This window comes from Sylvia atricapilla, chromosome 4, assembly GCF_009819655.1.
Source record: "Sylvia atricapilla isolate bSylAtr1 chromosome 4, bSylAtr1.pri, whole genome shotgun sequence".
Taxonomy (NCBI): Eukaryota; Metazoa; Chordata; class Aves; order Passeriformes; family Sylviidae; genus Sylvia; species Sylvia atricapilla.
The window spans coordinates 70,482,262-70,502,079 of NC_089143.1; the positions used below are offsets into that span (position 1 = coordinate 70,482,262).

A 19,818-nucleotide genomic window follows, 5' to 3' on the forward strand; every position below is an offset into this window, starting at 1 on the left:
GAACCCAAATTCCCCAGGGGGAAGGGCTGGGGAGGTCATCGGAGAGGATGGAGGTTCAGCCAGTGCTGCGGTATCCTTTGAAATGCCGCTGCTCTGTGATTTGGGGGGAGTGGGGGGCTGCTGAGCTGGAGCCAGCAGTGTGCCAGGGTCTCCTGTGCTTTCACATGTCCCTTTCCCTAAAAAATCACCTCCCTGTGTCGCCCTGCTGTGAAATCCTTTGCCTTATCTCACCAGGAACCATGAACAGTTTCAGGGCTGCTCAGTCACTGCTCCCTTTCTTTTCCTGCAGGTGCTTCCAAGCAGAGGTTCCTGATTTATTTTTTTCCATTTAATTGTGGGGGTTTTGGTCCCAAAAGCAGCCCAGGAGCCCATGGGAAGATGCACTGACCATCCATTTCATACATGTGGCTGCTTGCTCCACAGCTTTGTTTCCATTCCTTAAAAAACTTGGCTGCTAAAATACAGCAGAGTGTTCTTTTAATCCCCAATTTGTGTCCAGCTTTCAGTGTGGGAAGGCTGGGGGTGGCTGATGGCAGAGCTGGTTTGGGAAGGGGATGCTCAGCAGCTTCTCCCTCTGGCTAAATTCCCTGGCAGTGGAAAGCAAAGCCCACGGTCCGCATGACCTTAATAAACAAACCAGTGCTAAACAGCGCTGCAAACTCACGGGGTGTCCCGGCACCGGTGGTGCAGGCTTGGGAACAGGCTCTGCTCTTCACCCTCCCTTCTCAGTGGAGCATCCCTGGAAACATCAAAGCTTGGGGCGTTTCCATGATTGCTTCCTGCGAGAGATGCCTCATCTCCGGATTTCCATCGAGTGAGTGTAAGAAATGCGGCCGGTGCCACAACAGGCACCTGTAAAGGTCAGGAGAAATGAGGGCAGCTCCACTTCCTAAAGGGAAGTGCAATCGCTGTGCATTTTCTTTTTTCTCCTGAACCTCTCTCAGCCTGTTCAGGGGTCTGTCCTTTCAACTCTGTGTGTTCCTCTACCTCTTTTTAGTTCAAACTTGGTGAAAACAAAAAAATAAACCTGTCAATGGTTGTTGCACCTCCCAGCCACAGCCAGCCTGGAAAACTGTTGGGGCTGGGAGCATACACAAGGCAGCACAGGCTCTGAAGATGCTTAGGATGAGCAAAATTCCTTTTCCTTTTTCCTCTTCAAATTTCCTTTTTGGCACCCAAGAACCAGCAAATTAGGCTATCTTGGCTAAGAAAAGCCACAAACTGAGTTAAAAAAACCATCACCCTTCTTCTCTGGAAATAAATTGAGTGTTGTGCTGCTGCTGCTAAACTGAGGGAATAAAGGGAGAGGAAAAGCCATCACCTTCACTTGAAAGTATATAACCCCAAGGGAATAAATTCGTTTTTCATGGAGGAGGACAGAAATGGGGCGTCGATTTTCCTGCTCAGAGCTGTGCCTGGATCCTCAAAATGAATTGCTGTCTCTTGCCTACAATGCAAGGAAGAAGCTGTACATATTTTTGGGGATATCCCAGGCTGAAAACAGTTTTCTCACTTCTCTGGGATCAGACACCATCCCTAGGGCCTTTATTCCCAATGCAGCTGTCCTGTGACATAGATGATATGGACATGGATGATGTGTTTCCATCTGCAGGACTGTTTGCCAGCACGAGCCAAGGCACAGGGCAGCCTAGGGAATAACAGAGGGGTTTGCCAAGTGGAAAGAGCACTTTAGTTAGGGGGGCAATGTCCTCAGAGGGTGGATGCCTGTGTTCTAGGCAATGGCTTCAGACACCCCTCTCACATTATTCCCACCTCAGACCTGGATAATGGAGGAGTTTCTGCCCCACATGAGTATAGCAGGGGTAAAGGGAAAAAAGCAACCAGGACATGTCCTAAAAAAGGCCTTTTTCTTTCACTTTTAAAAAACAATGGGGTTAACCCTGCTATCAGCTTGTTTAATTTGCAAAACCAGCAACCCCCCATTTTTCCCAAAGGCTCCCCCTATTTTGGTTCAATTCCACCTCCTCCCAGCTCCCTCACTTCTCCCCCCCCGGCTCCGTTTCATCTCAGAGATATTTTATTTCTATAGGAATAAAGCAGTTGGCGTAGCTCCGTGCCGAGCATCCCATTCCCAACCCTGCGGGCAGCGGCGCCGGGAATGACGCGATCCCGCTCCGGGTCTCCCGCCTTGGCCTCGCTGCAGAGCCGCCGGCTGCTTTATCACCGCTCCCAGACTCCCTCTGGCCTCCCTAATTATGCTCCTGTTTGGCTCATTTGTGAATATTCCCATTTATCATCCCTGTTTCCAAGCGTCATCTCCTCAGACTCCTGGTGAAATTACCGGGGTGAGCAGCAATGAGCAGCTCCTGGTTGCAGCTTCCTGGCTGCTTCTTGGGCACAGGAATTGGTTCAGGTGTCAGAACCCAGCTCCAGCTGGGACCCTGAAGGAGCAAATCCAAGGAAACCGCCCCGTTTCCAGCGCGGAGGTCCCGGCACAGCCCTGGGCTGAGCTTGGATCTGCGGAGACAGATGCTCGGCTGCCCCTCTGAGGTATAAATAGCACAACACGAGGAGCCTCTCCCTCACTGCGTTTCTTCCAGCTGGAAATTTAAAAACAGATGGTTTCTCTGCAGCCGGGCAGGGGCAATCCATCAGCCCCAGCCCTGGGAAAGGCACGGGAAGGGGCGGCTGAACCGGAGATTTAGCACGGAACAGCCCCACTTCCCAAACGACGTTACTGGAGCAAGCCAAAACCACACCAGAGGCATCGGACCAGCCCAAAACTGGGGATCCCCATTCCGCACAGCTCCTGAGCCACTATCCTGCAGCTTCCCATGGGATGGAGGGCCCAGCTGAGCCCCCGCAGTCCTGCATTGCTCCACTTGCTGCCTTCCCGAGCCCTCTCTCGAGTTCCGCATTCCGTAGCAGGCCCTGGCTCTATTAATAGCTCCGTGACCTTGTGTGCGGCCGCAGTCCCTGCGCCCGATGGAACTCCACTTTGTGGAAAATCCCACAAAGCGGCAAAAAAATCCCACCTGCTCCTGATCCTGGCCTAGATGGGTGAGCAAGGCGGGATTCAGGGTGCTAGGGAGTGCGGGAGCTTCCCAACAGCCCCCGTGGCCAGCGGGCGAGCTCTGGCCGAGGCAGCTGCTGCGTCCATCCCGGGATCATCTCGGCGCCCTGATCAGAGCATCCTTCCCGCTCCCATCGGCTGCATCTCCATGGGCAGGGCAGCAAAGCTCCCTACAGCACCTCCCATCCCATAAAGCAGCTCCTCCTTGGCCGCCTTTATCCCCTCCATTGTCCTTTATCCCCTGAAAATGCCATTCCTTTTCCTGCCGTGCGATGTATTCCCTGGCAAAGGGAGTTCAGGGCGCGGCGCCAAGATAAACACACCAAACAGTTGTTCAGCATTCCCTCAGCATTTGCATTCCCTCATGCACTTTCCAGGGGCAAACAGCAAAAACAGGAGAGCAAAGGGTCAAAATCACCTGGATGCCACACCATGAATCATTTTCCTTCCCAATACCAGTTCAGCAGGAACTGCTCTTCCAAAGCTCAGGTCAACTAAGGGTTTTCTTTCAGCCTCCTCTTGTGGTTGGAACCCAAACAAGAATATTTCCAATTAATAACTGGAATAAAACTAGCTTCCCACTTAACAGCGAACCTGCTTGGCTGTGGACTTGACCAGCAGAGTTTTGCCATTAACAACACACTCCAAGGCTACTTGGCTGGAGTTCTCTGGGATGACAACTCCTGCAGGCTGACGGGAGCCCCACTGGCACTTCCAGGCTTACCTGGGAGCAGGTCTCCATCCAGGGAAGGAGCTGGAGTCACCAGGTGCCAACCAAAGCAAGAGGGAGTCTTGCTTGTACCACAAAACAAAAATATGAAAACACAGGAGCTTGTAAAAAATAAAGCACTTGTTTTCCTAACAGTGTCTCTCGCCTCACACGTTCCCACATCCAGCCATTTTTCAGCACTGAATCATGGTTTAAACTCAACTGGGAATTTCCAGGGAGTATGTGTGTGAAAGAAGAGCACATCATGCACAGTGTCATTTGTTTATTTTAATAGAGACCTTATTTTAGATTTATTTATTTATAGCAGTGAGAAAAGTGCTCCAGAAAAAGATACCCCCAGTCAAGGCAAGCTACAATAGCAATCATCCAAATCCTAAATATTCCATACAGAAAAGGGCACTATTGGATTAAGAAAAGCTCCATTTACAACAGAACAAGTTATAGATGAGTAGTTGTAATCTGAAGAGCAACTGACTCTTTTTTATATCTAATTACTGTTAAGTATCTGCATGTGAAATCCAGAGAAATCAAGAACTCTCTGCAATTTTTAAGACTGCAAAACACCTCAGGCAGGATGTTACACGAAGGGTGGGGTTGGGGGTTTTATTTGTTTTCAAAGGCAGTTGTTCGCCCCTCCATTCTCTCCGCCCTCAGCGAAGTTCTAACACTAACAAACACCAACACCACAGAAAATTGGTCCCTGCACCACTGGACTGCTGCTATTTCAGTGAGCATTCCAGGCTCAGCCTGACGTGAAGTATGTGCTTCACTTTAGGTACTCAACCAGCAAAACTGAGCTATGGACTTGTCTAAAACCCTACACCAGCTCGGCCTTTGCCAGTCAACAGTGCAAAATGAGGAAAAAACGGGGGGAAAAGCGACTGTGGCTGGCAAAGGAATGGGAGTGAAGGGATGGCAGAGAGTCAGGATGGGTGTCCAGGGGAAAAAGGGGAGCTTTGCACTTGGATCTTCTGGCTGCTCAAGCCAGCAGGCAGGGCAATCCCCTTGCTTCAAGGGAATTCTGTACACACAGGGGACGGCGCATGAAGGAAACCAAGGATGCCACTGCTGCCTGCTGTGCCTGTGCAGCGCTGGCTGTGGCCCTGGCACACACCTCATTCCCAGGAAACACCACGTCCTCCTCGCACATGAACCCACGGATGTAGGTGCCAGCCGAAAAGGCCTCGCAAAGCGACCCGTTTTCCTGGGCAGCTGCACCTCCACCTGCCGTCCCCTTCAGCTGCCCCAGAACTCCTCCTGCTGCTGCATCACCTGCTCATCACATCTCCTCGCGCTGCTCTTCCAACCTGCCTCCTCCCTGATGCAGTAAAGGACTCCTTGAACTTGGAAAACTGGAATTTTTACTGACAAGAGCTGCTCGGTTTGTGGAACAGTCTGTCCGGCGGCGCGGCGCTCTCTGTCCGGCCGGACGCCGCGCGCGTCCCGGTCACGGCTGCTCCAGGGACAGCCGGCACCGCCCGTCCTGCGCCGTGTTGTACGACTCACAGCTCTGGCACTTCATGCCCAGGAGGTGGAACTGCACCGTGGAGCGGGCACTGCAGTCGTTGCAAAGGATCTGCACGGACACGGGGAAGGCGGGGAGAGGCTGCAGCACCAGCAGTGTGTGTATATAAACAAGAACGAGGAGCGCCCGAAGCCTACGCGTGACTTTCCCTCATCCTTCCCCACCCCGCGGTCTGGCTTCGGATCCAGCACGCGTCCCTCGTGCCCTCTACTGGCAGTAACTCCGAGGCACAGCTCCATGAAAACCAGGCGAGGGTGAAAGGCCGACCTCTTACCTCCACCATCATGTTCTGGTACTCCGTGGGCATGGGAGTCTGCGCCACTTCTGCGTCCAGCTGGCGCCAGTACCCGGTCATGTCCAACGCCGAGTGCATGCACAAAGGACACCTGTAGCCTCTGGCAGAAAGAGGAGGAAACTCCTCAATCAGAGGATGAGGTGAGGCCGTGACACAAGTCCATTCATAGGGACAGGTTTCATATTGTACCAGGCAAACAAACACTGTGAAACAGCAAGTTCGTGCAAACAGAACTGGAGATTAAATGCCCTTTATCCCTTTAAGTTACCCCTTTATCCCTTTAGGAGCCGTCTTTAAGTTAGTTGGTAAAGAATTAGCATCATGATTTTTACCTCTTGAAGTAGTATGTTTGGGCTAGGATAATATTGAGAGGAAAGAAGTTTGGAAATACTTACTCCTTCAGCATTTCATCGTAACATGTTCTGAAAAGGAAACACAGGTCAGTAAGAAGAGTGAATTACTGATAGGTAACACACTTGGGCTGTACAAAAGGAACAGCCACACGGGTATCCCCGAGGCAGAAATTAAAAACATCCCTAAGCCAAGTAACAGGAGAGCTTCACACTGTCAAAACTGACTGAGAAGGAAGACAATCCCCATAAATAAAGTATTTCCTCGTGAAACACTGTTCTCACAATGCAGCTCCCTGAGAAACCAGCTGATACAGACTGAACGCTGCTGAGCAAACACCCAACACAATGCAGCAGATATTTCCCTTTCTCAGGTGTCTGCTTTACCTGTGAAGAAGGTGACCACACGGCAGAACATGGGCTCCAACACGAGATGTGTGAATATCCTGTTTGGAAGCAAATGTAAGACAAATGACAAGAAAATTAAGTCAGACACAGTCAAAAATGGGGCCACACAGCTATTTAGGAGATGAAAAGAAGCTGCTCACCTCCAAACATATTGGACAATCCTGCCTGGAGACATTTTCAATACACTTTGCAAATGGAAAAAGAGAAGAAAAAGTTATTCTGCTGTATAATTTTCTGTGTTTCCTTATATTGTAAAGTTCCACTATGTAAAATTTCTTATGTCTTCAACTAGTGGCATCTGTGTTGCTGTTAGGTGAATTCAGAGAAGGAGAATCCCCTGCTCTCCCTGTTCCTGTGGCCTCAGATGGGGCCAAGGCACATCCAGCTTCACGTTCAAGCTGTTACTTTTTAAGATATGGAGGCAAGCGGTGTATCCTCACCTTATGCTTTCCTTGGAGACTCAGGCTCAGGCACAAATTACACTTGGAGCAGTGGAAGAAATCCTCCTTGGGGCCAATCCTGCGGAGAGAGGTGTCAGGGCAGGGCCGGTCCCCGCGGAGCCGGGCCCGCCGCCCGCACACACCTGCAGATGCCGCACTCCTGGCAGTGGTACTGCTTCTTGTCACGGTCAAACAGGTGGCAGATGTCACAGTAGTACTCCCCAAAGAGGCTGTCACAGCCCTCGCAGCGCTGCTGGGCCTGAGGGGACAGGAGCATCCTGAGTGCTGCATCCAGTTCCAGGCTCCAAGAGGGGCATGGAGCTCCTGGAGCAAGGCCTGACAGCTAGGAAGCTATCAACAGACTGGAGCATCTCTCTTATGAGAACAGGCTGAAGGAGCTTGGCCTGGTCAGCCTTGATAAGGAATAAGGGGATCTAGTCAATGTCTGGAGGGATGAGGAAGGTGCCAAGAGGATGGAACCAGCCTCTGCTCCGTGGTGTCCAGAAACAGGCCAAAAGGCAATGGGCAGAAGCTGATACACAGGCTGTTCCACCTGAAGAGGAGGAAAAGCTTCCTTGCCGTGCTCCGGAACAGACTGCCCAGAGAGGCTGTGCAGTCTCCCTCGCTGGAGATATTCCAGAACTGCCTGGACACAACCCTGTGCCATATGCTCTGTGGTCACAGAATATCTTGAGCTGGAAAGGGACCCACAAGGTTCTTCGTGTCCAACGCTTAGCCCCGCACAGGACAGCTCCAAGCACCCTGAGAGTGCTGTCCAAATGCCTCTTGACCTCTGCCAGGACTGGAGCACTGTTCCAGCGCCTCGCTACCCTCCGGGTGAAGAACCTCGTCCTACAATCCAACCCAAATCTCCCCCGACACATCACCGGGCCATAACCCCGCTAATCCGGCTGGAGCAGGGGGGTGGGACGGATGTCCCAGCGCGGTCCCTCCCAGCCGGAGCCCTCCTGCGCCCTCCGCTCCCCGGACCCACCTTCTGCAGGAGGCGGCAGCGGATGCACTGCACCTCGGAGACCCGGAACCGGTCCAGCTGGTGCTCCTCGGCGCCGTCGTGGCACAGGCGGCACGGGTACAGCTTCCCGCAGCACGGCGCCTGGGAACGGAAGGACACGGCACAGATCGGGGCACGGATCGGCGGCCACCCCTGCCACGGCACGGCCGCCTCCCGCTCACCCACCCGCAGCCGGCAGCCCCGCCGGTAGTGCTCGCATCCCTGCTCGCATCCCGGCTCGCATCCCGGCTCGCATCCCGGCTCGCATCCCGGCTCGCGTCCCGCCGATCCCCCCGCCGTGGCCATGGCCGCCGCCGCCGGGCCCCGCTGCTTCCGCTTCCTCACAGCCGGTTCCGGAGGATCGGGGCATTCCAAAATAGCTTCCTGCCGCCTGGAGCCTTGAACCTTCTCTCTGGAGCCTGGTTCGAGTCGGAGGCAGCTCTGGAGATCGCCAGTCCAACCTCGCTGCCAAGGCAGGGTCACTCCGAGCAGGTGACACAGGTGGGCTGGGAATGTCTCCGGAGAGGTGATTTGTTAAAAAAAATATGGATATTGATCTAATACCAATATCCAACTCTGACGGACAAAGACTCTCTAACAGTTTGAAGTTAGAAAGTGGATGTTTATTACGACGCCGGGCAGCGTGAGGGATAGCTCCCAAATACACACGCGCAATTTACAGATGATCTTCCTCGCTTTGCCTTTTTAACCTTTTAGTGTTGGTGACACCTGGATCCACGTCTACTTTAACTAAAGTCCTTAATTCTTTAAAATTAATATCTCAGAGGGAGACTCCACGATGGATCACAGAATACACCGAGGTGGAAGGGACCCATAAAGGATCATCCAGTATCTCCTGGCCCTGCACAGGACACTCCACCGATCCCACCTGGTTCCTGAGAGCCTTGTCCAAATGGCCCCTGAGTTTCGGCAGGCTTGGTGCTGTGACCACTGCCTGGGGGAGCCTGTGCCAGTGCCCTGCCATTCCCATGAAAAGAAGTTCTGGAGAAAACGGAGGGGAGACCTCAGCACTGTACAGATCTTCCTCCCAAGGGGAAGTGGAGTGGCAGCACCGATCTCAGCTCTGGTAACAGTGACAGGAGCCGAGGGAACAGCTGAAGCTGTACTAGGGAGGGTTAGATATTAGGAAAAGTTCTTCACCCGGACGGTGGTCGGGCACTGAACAGGCTCCCCAGGGCAGTGGTCACAGCACCAGTCTTGACAGAGCTCAAGGAGTGCTTGGACAAAGCTCTCAGGCACCTGGTGGGATCCTCTCGACAACCACCTTGGAGATACTTGCATGGATTGATGAGATTCCTGCTGTCTTCTCTCCTCTAGACTGAACAGGCCCAGCTCCCAGTCTCCCCTCCTGTGAGAGATGACGCAGACCCCTCATCATCTTTGGCCTCTGCAGGACCCTCTCCAGTAGCTCCTTCTCTTTCCTGACCTGTGGAACCCAGAACTGAACACTACAGATGTGGCCTCACTAGGGCCAAGTAGACGATCTCCTTCCTGGACCTGCTGGCCACTTTCCCCCATGAAAAACCTTCCCCTTAAACCTTTCTTTCTCTCCCCCACACATCCAACTTTCCCCAAAAAATCTCCACTCTTCCCTCCTTAAACCTTTCCCCCCCCTGCATTTGCCCATGGCCACCTGACTGACTGCTGTGGCCAAGTGGGGCAATTCACTATGGGGACAGTCAAGCCTGGAATTGGGAGATCTTTTTATTTACAAATGAAATGTCCATGTCCAGACGCAGCATAGAGACAAATCCCTAAATACAATGAGTTCAGACCATATTTTGTCATGATCCATCGATGGGAAAGGCTGTATTTTGTGGAAAACATAAGTTCCAAAGTTAATGACACCATGTGAGTTGTGACAGGTGATAGAAAACCGCTGTGAGAAACACAGGGACAGCCCAAAACTGACCGCAGACAAACTAAGGGCAAATAAGCAAAAATTGTTTCCGAACAGTCGAGTTTTGTTGTCCCATTCTCCCAAGGGACCTAAAGGAATGATTACTTGAGTTACTGATACATTCCATGTATCACCTGTATCACAGCTCAGTATTCCACAGGGATATTCCTTCTTTCACCATCAACAACAGCCAAACAACATTTCCAGGTATACACCTCAATGAAAGCTGCCCAAACGTGGGGTCAAAAATGTGAAGGGAAAAGGAACCTAAGACAAAGTGACAAGTGCATTAGCAAGGGTTTCAGAGGAACAGCTGCAGATTTGCACATTTAAATACTGTGTTTCTTGCACAAACATTTTCTTCCCTGTCAAGGCAAAGGTGCTTTTCAATCCAGATCAGGCAGCCCATCAAAATATGAGAATTTTGGCAGCTGCTTTCGTCACGACTCATTGAAAAAGAAACCCCTCATGCAGGCAGAGCTGGACAAAAGAAAACCCCGCTTCCTTCTGAGTCCTCCAAAGCAGCTCCTGCCCTTGTCACACACCCATGACCAGTACTCTTCTCAGACAACCCCTGGCCTCAAGCCAGGAAGTCAACATTCCAGGGGCTTTTTGCATGCAAGAAATCCAGCGGCAATGGCAGTGCAAGCTCTGTCCTCAGCCTGGACCCGAGCACTTCCGTGGTAGCCTGCTGCACCAACAGGAATAAGGGATCCTTCCTCTCCCCTGCAGAGACCTGGCAGCTTTAGCCCCTGGAAACTCAGATGGATTGTTCCCACTGTTCAGCCACCTGCATCAAGAGGAGAAAAGGAGAATGACTCTGGATAGACTAACAAAACACAGAGGTGCTCCCTGCTGAAAGGCTTCCTTTATTTTGATTTGTCACACATCCTTACCTTGCCGAAGCTGTGCATTTACACTCCTGTGCTTCACAGATCAGAAAACTTGTTTTTTCCCCTCCTCACATGCAGGCAGCCAGATTCCCCTTTTGTTGTTGTTCTACCAGCTTGTTCAACCCTCCTAAGTTCATGAGCTGCTTCGTTTCCAGCCCCAATGCCCAGCACTTCAGCTCAGGAAAATGATTTACTGGGCACAGCAGGCTGTGTACTACCCTCAGTAAGAAGTCTGTCATAGCTGCATGTCCTCACCAAAAATGTGAAGTATAAAAGAATTTTCCTATTGCATTTCCCACTCCTAGGTAAGTGTTCATGAAACCATCCATTTGGAAGCCACCAGAAGGCTACAAAGCAAAAAACTGAAGCCCCCAGCAGGCTGCACAGCAGAAATGAAAGCCCACCTGTTACAGGCAGGTGTGACCATCTCCCCAGGGCTAGTGCTCAACCCTGGGATAGTTGGCTTCTGATGCATCCGGCATCAAGGTCCCTGACAGCTGTAAATTGGGAAAGAAAGAGACAGGATCAATTTCCAAGTGTAGCATAAACAGCGAAGACAATCAGAAGCAGCCTTCTGAAGACATATGCAATGCCAGCACCTGACTTAAATCTTTTCTTTGGTAAGTCAAGCTTCCAAAATGCTCCCCTCGTGTGAGACTTACGATCCCAAAGCAGGTTCTGCTCCTTTAGGAGACAAACTGGAATTCTGTGGGCCATGCTGCTGAGAAAGTCAGAAACCAAACAAATACAGAGCAGCACAAACGATTTTATTGCCTTGATACCTGCTGTGAAGCCAGACTTGGGTTATGAAGGTCGATAGCAGCGAGGGAGGGGACTCGGGACTCTGTAAACGTTCTGGTTTCCTTTTTCAGAAATCTGGGATGCCGAGCTGCAAAACACAACCAAGGCATGCCATGTTAAGGGAGTGAGAGCTGACACACTGCTTCCTGACACTTGTTTGGTGACCTAGGTTTTATTTAGAAGATCTCAAAGTTCCTACCTTCTGCTCCTCTCAGCTCAGGGAGATGATTTAGTTCCGGCAAACGCACATCTGCCTTGGGGAATTCCCATTTTTGCTTATTTGCCTGAAGGATGGGTTTTTCATTAGCAACCTGTAATCAAGGGCATAAGGAACAGCTCATGAAGATATAGAAAAAAAATAAAGCTACTTTCAAGCTTTAAAACAGCAGTAACATAGCAATGTTTGGATGTAGTTGGAATTTGTACAAGAGTGAGACAACATTCTGATGTGTGTGAAGGAATTCAACCTGCTCAAATGCTATTTATGCATAAGCAAAAGAAAAGCAACATGAAAAGAAAAACAATCATCTAAGTGAGGCTGATTTTGCAGAGATAAAACACAGCACTTGGAGAATGGCTGGGATTAGTTATCTGGAAAAAGGAAAAGACTCCTGGGTGGTATGGTAATAATCATGCCTAGGTAATGAAAGCAGAGGAAAACTTCCCATTTCACTTGTTTCCCTTATCAATTTTTAATGCATTTATGACATGACTAAGTCAGGCCCTGGCTGCATTAAATCCACACCCTCAGTTCTGCTTCAGTAGCACAGCACACATGGTCTATCTTTCCTGGCCAGGCAGGAGACTATGGATATACTCCAAATCTCACAGATATCCTGTGCTGGACTTCTCCCCTCATTTAAAATTGTTTTCTGACATAAAGTGTATTTTTTATGTAAGAACTCTTAGCAAGGGATAATGAAAGAAAAATCTGCAGGAAAGAAGGGGTAACAAAACCAGTATTTCTAGTGGGGAGTTACGGAGAAAGATGGAACAGATGGGGTTCTTGAGAACACAACACACAGTTGAATTTACTTTTGCTTGGCCAAAGGGGACAGACAGACAGACAGACAGACGACTCACTGGTGTCAAGCTGACACTGCAACGGCCCACTGGAGAGGGCTTCCGTGCCTTTAGCAATGGGTTCAAGTATTTTTTACTCTTTTCATCAAGTCTGAAATCAAAAATGCCCCAAAGTTGGTATTAGCTGGGGTAACACAGCGAATATAAAGCAACAAATGCAAGGTATCCCAAACCCCACGCCTCACACTCCCACATTGTCCCCCTGCACCTCCCAGGACATCACAGGACTGATGGATACAAGCCTTTTTAGCTCTGCTCTCAAACCTGTAATTAAGGTTCCCAGGCCCAGAACCCGTGCCAAATGTAGGAGAGAAGGTCTGGTTGATGGGAGGGATAAATGTGCCCAGGTTCTTGGCACAGTCCAAGCTGCTGCTGGAATCTTTCAGGTTGGTCTGAGGGCTGAATTTAAATGGGTTGATTGCACCGTCGTAGAGGAAGCCCAGCTTGGAGGATTGATCTTCTTTTTCTACATCAGCTTTACAGGGCTTGGTCTTTACCAGCTTTCCATCTTTGCCCCTTGGGCCTATGCTGAAATCCTGTTTGGGAAGATAAACATCATCTTTCCTTACAGTCATGTTAAAAAAGCAGTTTACAGCAGTTAATGCAAGAAAAAAAAAGACATGTAGCCTACATGTGCATGATTCTGCAAGAATCCAATGGAGATGGAACAGGTTTTGTTAGAAAACCTCTGCTTTCCATCAAACAGGAGGAAATTTGTCAGGGTTCCAGCACTGTCTGTAAGTAAGTCACTCTGTAAATAAGATACACAGCTGTATCCTGTGTCTCTTCTGAAGAAATTAAATAAAAACTCTTCTCAAAGTCACCTCAGAGTTACTCTGAACCTTCCTTGGTATCCAGTTGAAAGGATTTTTTTTTAAATTTTGGAGACAGGGCTTTAAAACAGGTTAATAGCAGCATAAAGCATGCCTTAGGCTTCCCAAGTGATTCCCCCTCCAGCTCTGCATTGCCAGGAACTGCACCACTGTGTGGTTCACCTGCAAGGGACTGGCCAAAGAGCCACCTGCACAGGCCGAGCTGTTTCCTAGGAATTTAAACTGCTGCACCTATGTTACAAACAATGATTTTAAAACATGAGAAAAAAGAAATAAAAATACAGGTTTGGAAAGCACAGGTGGACCAACCTGGACGCTGATCGTTTTTCTTTCTTCTAAAATATCATCTTTGTCCCTTTTACAGATTTTAGGGTTTTTTTGGAACTGATGGCTTCTGGCATCTTTCTGGATCTTTTGTTTAAGCTCCTTAGTAAATCTACATTCCATATAAGGAGAAAGGGAAAAAATTACTAAAAGGGTTTCTGTTTATGTTAATATCATTATCACTTGTTAAGCCCAGGCTCCGATAGCCTTTTAAGTAGTCAAACAAACTGTGCCTTTTAATTAATGAGAGGCCAAATGTAATGTATACATTGAAATAAATAAGATTCTCAGCACATATCTTTCACAATACAGCAATAAAGGTATGTGCATCCCAGTTTGGTGCAGATGCAGACAGGGAATACAGTGTAAGACTGTACTACCCAATATGGTGTGCCACTGACGAACTAATGTCACAACAAGGTAAATGTGCCACTGCAACGCCTTCCCTTCCAACTGTTCCCCTGTTTCCAAGAAGGTGAAGCCAAACCAAACTGAGACATTCAGCAGCTGTGAGCTCTGCAAACCCACTGTGCAGTCTTCAAGCACAACCGCTTCACTCCTTTCTAGCCTGAGCCTGCAGTGAGCAGGAAAGGAGTTTTTTACCTTTCAGCAAAGCCATCCTTGTTGAAGAAATCACCCTGCAGGAGTTTGGTGCAGGACGGTCTCTTGTCTGGGTCCATCTGCAAGCACTCCTGTCAAACCAACGTGAATGGGAGGAGGTAAACACACCAGGGATTAAACAAAGGCTTTGGCATGTCTGAGTGAAAGATCCCTGCAGGATATGCAATGACCCCTTTGGCCCTGCAGGGCTGAGTGCCCCCATGGCCCTGGACTGGAGCTCTGGTATCTTACAGCCCTCACCAAGCTGCCAACCCAAGCAGCTGCTCACTGCACAGGGGGCTGACAGGCACTTTAACAGCCCTGTACTCAGCTGCATGAGGTAAAGGACAGGGAAACAGAGAAACATTCAAGGGAAACGATCAGTTAATTACCTTGGCTAAGTCCAACGCGGCAGGAGGGAGCTTGGGATAGCGTTTCTCCAGGGATTCGAGCTCCTTCACCTCAGGCAACTTCATGCCAGCAAAGAGGGGGTTTTTATAGAATAACTCCTGTTGTCTTGGAATTAAGTTACCTGGATTCATGCAAACAAAGCAACCACATGAAAAAATATAGGACAGAGAGGCTGAAATGTTGGGTTAGCACTACAGTAAGGGCTACAGTCTGGGTTGTTACCTTCCCACCCATCAGAACAAATCTGAGCCCTTCATTCCTGAGCTAGCAGGAGGAGCCCCTTCTTACCCAGGCACTTGGTGATATGGAAGAGCTGGTCAATGTCTGAGTCTCCAGGGAAAAGGGGCTCTCCTGTAAGCATTTCTGTTATCAGGGAGCCAATAGCCCACACATCCACAGGCCTGGGGAGAAAAACCAGCACCACCTCAGCTCAGCACCGCTCCATGGCTCCCGAGGCTGAGGCAGAAGATGGAGCATGCCCTCCCTGGTGCCCTTCCCAGCCTGGCAGGCCAGACCCACCTGCCGTATTTGCTATCCCCCACCAGCAGCTCCGGGGCCCTGTACCAGCGGGTGGCCACGTACTCCGTGTAAACTTCCCCAGAGGCTGCCAAGGGCCGGGCAAACCCGAAGTCACAGAGTTTCACAATCCCTGACTGGGAAACCAGTATGTTTTCTGGCTTAATATCCCGATGGATTATCTGCACAGAGAAAAGTAAGTCAGGGCAAATTCCCTGTTTGTACACAGCAAACTGACTGGCTCAGCAGAAAGTGTAGCTTTCTCATATTCAAGTAGAAAACTACAGGCAAACACAGAACCTCTAATTTCAGACACATTTATTTTACGTATCTCTTTTCCTTTTCAGACAAAGCTCTATTTCTCTTAAGTTCAAATACATATAAATACAAAAATATATGCTTCTGTTCTAATAGGTATCTGTTGATTTTTAGCTGCAGAGCTGATTTCTTGCACATACTTACATTATGGCTGTGACAAAAGGCAATTGCTCTCATAATCTGAAATAAGTATTTCCGAACCCTGTCGTAGTCCAGTCCACTGGGAGAGGCCTCGAGGTCATTGAGAACCGTGTGATCCACAAATTCAAACACCAGATACCACCGCTTCTTCCTCTTACACACATCCAGCAGGTTCACCAGATTCTCGTGCCTGAGTTGCTGTCACAAAACAGGGAATGTTTAGCGAGGGAAAACACTTACTTAGGGCAAATGACAAAGGGAAATTCCTTTAAAATTTTTTTTGCAGGTAATCTTTTTTAACTGCAGCTGGGACAGTACCAAACAATGAAACTTGAATAAAAAGAGGAAGAAAAAGCAGCTGTGTTTTCTAGTTATTTTGTCACTGCGTTCCCAGCAGACCAAGAATCCACCTCCAGTCTGTTACACATTTATCACACGCCAACAGAAAAGGCCATGCTACAGAGCACAGTTATTTATTAGCTGCAGCCTTGCAGAGAAACATCACCAGAGGCTGCCTGGAGGCAGCACCAGAGCCCAGGGGTGTGACCCAGGAAGATGCAAAAGGACTGCAGAGCAAAGGGAATTGTAGGGGAAACTCTGCCAGTGCAGAGGCAATGCCAGTCAACCTGCATCTGTGTCTGCCCAGGTTCCTTAGAAAGTATGACAAGAGAAGAATTTTTAAAAGATAACCAATAAGAGAAGAAGCTATTTTTCCAAGAATGATTTGTTCCCCACAAAGGAGACCTGAAGAGATTTTGCTGTTTTCAGACACAATTAAATTTCTGCCCAAACTCGAGAGGAAAAAAAAATTAAAACTAAAGATTCACAGGGAACAAGGGAAGGAACTATAAAGAGACTAAACCTCCAGGTATTTATTTCCCCTGTGAGAGGCCACCCTTCCTGAGCTGTATATGCAAATGTTCCCCTTGCTAAGATTCCATTCAGCTGGAAAAACCATTTAATTCCCAACACACCTGGGTGGTGCTCAGTAACTTGGTGAGTCTGGCCAATGGAGCAGGTACAATCCAGGCTCACACAGATCCACTTCAAAAGGGTTTGAAGGGATAATGCTTGAAGATGCTGGCTGTGTCTCAAGCTCCAGCACATACATTTCTATTAATTTTAATTCTGTAGCTCTTGCAGTTATGGCAAATATCACTTTTTTCCCCCCCTTCAGTGCACAGGAACTGTAAGCTGGCAGATTTAGGAAGAGACGCTTGTGGCAGACATGAGGACTTTGCCAGTATTCCCACCTCTGGAATACCCCACATCACAGGAGTAGCCTGGATGCACTCCAAGTGTAATAAGATTTTCCTTCTTATTTTCACCAAGCACATCCTCTGTATCCCAATGTTTAAAACTTCCACATGTGCCCATGCATAGGGACAAGCATTCCTATGGGGCAAGGGAACTTCTCTGGACAACCCCTGCCAGTGCCTCACCACCTTTATGGGGAATCACTTTTTCCTAATATCCAGTCAAGACCTACTCTCTTTCAGTTTGGATCCGTTCTCCCTTTGTGCTTCCCCTTTTCACCACAATACTGACATCAGGCAAATCCCACACTCCAGCAGCGAAGGACACAGTGCCAGCCGGCTCCCACCTGGGGGCTATACATGGGGGGAAACACGGAATCTCATAGGAGTCCTCCTCCACACTCTTGCCTGCCAGGAAGGTGCCTGGCAAAACAAAAGCAAATAAAGGAAAACTTCCCCAGAAGCATTTTCCCGTCTCAGGTGACACCGGCAGCGCCCAGTCCGTGCAGTGTCACACACTCAGGTCAGCATCCACCCGCAGGCTTTGAAAGTTTATCCTACTTTCAGCAAATTCACAGCGGCAAAGGACAGGTATTTGGGACAGAGGGACAGCAGCCACCAGGAGGCAAAAGAGACCGCGCACCATTCCTTGCGGAACGCCAGAGCATCGCCAGACTCTTCACTCCAGGATTGGCCAGGTGAACCCAGCACAGCACTCAGGTAAAGAGAAAAGCAGCCCTGCAAGGCTACAGCACAGAAGCTTCAATTAACCACGGCTCGGCCGTACGTGGGAATTCAAGCGCGGCCCAGGCCAGTCTCCTGTGGCCTGGATTTTGTGCGGGACACTTTGTAAAGGCTGACCGGGGGCTGAGAGCCGCTGTGCTGCGACACAGCCTGAAGGAGGAGCCGCGAATTTCAACACAAAACCTTCACAGTTCGAGCACAAAACTGCTAAAAGGGGGTCCCGCCAGCCTCACCTTGAGCAGTTTGATTTCCCTCAGGGCGATTTTCCTCACCGCCTCGTCGTCGTCGCTCTCCAGGAACTTCTTGACGGCCACGATCTGCCCGTTCTCCCTGTTCCTGCACTTGGTCACCACCCCGTAGCTGCCTTCCCCCACCAGCCCCAGCACCTGGTACTTGTCCATGGCGGCGGCGGGAGGGCCCGGACCCCGAGGCAGGCACCGGGCCGGGATGCAGGCACCGGGCCGGGATGCAGGCACCGGGCCGGGATGCAGGGACAGCACCGGGATGGAGGCAGCGCGCACGGCGGCGGTTCCCGGCCCAACGCGTCGTTACCGTGACAACGGCCCGCCGTAAAGCGCGGCCGCACCCCGCCTGTCGCGAAAGGCGCATGAGGGCTCGCTCGGTTTATGAAGAATAAGGCGGCCTTACTATGAAATGTTTTAAGAATAAAATGTTATAAAGGCTGCTTTCTTAAGGCCGCTAGGGCACATAAAGCGTGCTAAGCAACCTCGTGTCTTGTGCGGTGGGCTGAGCGGCATGTTCAAAACCCAGCCCGAATCCATGTAATGAGTGTTGGTGTGTGGTTGGGAGGCTGCTGATGTTGCCAACGGTAAACCGTGAAAAAGGCGGAATAATTTGGTTTTAATGTCTGTGCCAGTGGCCTTACCGTGCAGTTTATCTTACAATCTTGGCGGTGTCTGCACATGTTTCCAACTTAACACCATGCGCGAACCTGCTCCCTTTAAGAGGAAGGAGAGCTGAAGCATCCGTGTGGGTTTACTCCTGGACACTTCAGCAAATATATTCTTAATCCAGCATCCCCTTGTTCTTTCCGTCCGATGGTGGATGCAGCAACCCATGATGGTCTTCTGCTAGCAGTGACTTCTCGTGTTCTGGGCAGACGTGGCACGGCAGGACAGGTGTAGCCAAACGCCACCAGGAACAAACTACGGATACAAAGGCATTGCATTCCTGGTATTCCCAGTTTGGTGGCCTCTTTTTCACAGCTGAGGGTCCTATGTGGGAAAAACAAAAACAAAACAAAAAAACACCCAAACAAACAAAAAAAAAAGGTGTTCAGTTTCTCCGAAGAAATTTATGAACAGCTGTCAGGCTGGAATGCTGCAACATTCCTCTTTGGGAAGGGAGCAGTACATACCGTGCGAAAATGTTGATTTCCTGGAAAACAGTGTCATGAGGAATAATATATCCCAATCATATTTTCTGGAACCTTCACTGTATTCCTCCTGAGCCACATCGATATGCATCACCTTCTGTAATTAATTCCTGGTTGCTTTCATTTGTCCCTCACCCTCGTTCTCTCTCCCCACATGCAATCACAGTAATGCACCTTCCCAGGCTGACCTCACATTTCCAGGGAAAGAAAAACATCGGAGTGTGGTTGGCAGTGATGTATTATATTCCTCCTACCTCCTACTGCTCATCACAATTGTAGCAAGCAGCTCCTCTGGGTCCTGGCATTTGTCCTGTGCTGCTAATGGAGGGCTGACTTGGAATCCAGTTAACTCTTCCACTGCTGAGATACTTCTGTATCTGTTAAAAGAAAGAAGCAAGCCACATATTGGTAATGACACCATTAACTCACCGTGGACAAAGGGGAATAGACTCAAACTGCAAGAGGGTAGATTACATATTCAGTTGGAGATTAGGAAAAAAATCCTCTCTGTGAGGGTCGAGAACCCCTGGCACAGGTTGCCCAGAGAAGCTGTGGCTGCCCCTGGAAGTGTCCAAGACTGGGTTGGATGGGGCTTGGAGCAGCCTGGGATAGTGGAAGGTGTGCCTGCATATGGCGGGGAGTTGGAACGAGACGGCCTTTGAGGTCCCTTCCAACCCAAACCAATCTGTGATTCCGTGTTTCCACGTGTCAGTGTGGTGCTGTGATTTAAGAAGCGAGAGAGATCAAAGACTGCGAGGAACCTCGCTAAACCACACAGTGCCTGTGC

At 49.7% G+C, this 19,818-nt stretch overlaps 2 protein-coding genes across 2 annotated transcripts; both read right to left on the minus strand.

Annotated features, from left to right (window-relative positions):
- Positions 1-4,011: 4,011 nt before the first annotated feature.
- Positions 4,012-8,126, minus strand: RCHY1 (ring finger and CHY zinc finger domain containing 1). The gene is made up of 9 exons (XM_066318347.1): positions 7,981-8,126; positions 7,777-7,896; positions 6,926-7,041; positions 6,783-6,861; positions 6,483-6,527; positions 6,322-6,380; positions 5,980-6,006; positions 5,564-5,684; positions 4,012-5,340 (listed from the first exon to the last, which is right to left on the minus strand). Exons 1-9 carry the CDS (start codon positions 8,098-8,100, stop codon positions 5,212-5,214), a joined length of 816 nt encoding a protein of 271 aa, XP_066174444.1. The 5' UTR covers positions 8,101-8,126; the 3' UTR covers positions 4,012-5,211.
- A 1,375-nt stretch (positions 8,127-9,501) lies between these two features.
- Positions 9,502-18,133, minus strand: CDKL2 (cyclin dependent kinase like 2). Its single transcript, XM_066318348.1, has 13 exons — positions 17,869-18,133; positions 15,639-15,833; positions 15,180-15,358; positions 14,949-15,061; positions 14,642-14,781; positions 14,253-14,341; positions 13,635-13,761; positions 12,757-13,028; positions 12,493-12,583; positions 11,609-11,720; positions 11,391-11,497; positions 11,013-11,105; positions 9,502-10,505 (listed from the first exon to the last, which is right to left on the minus strand). The coding sequence occupies exons 1-12, from the start codon at positions 18,034-18,036 to the stop codon at positions 11,046-11,048; spliced, it is 1,653 nt and encodes a 550-aa protein (XP_066174445.1). The 5' UTR covers positions 18,037-18,133; the 3' UTR covers positions 9,502-10,505; positions 11,013-11,045.
- Between the last annotated feature and the right edge of the window lie 1,685 nt (positions 18,134-19,818).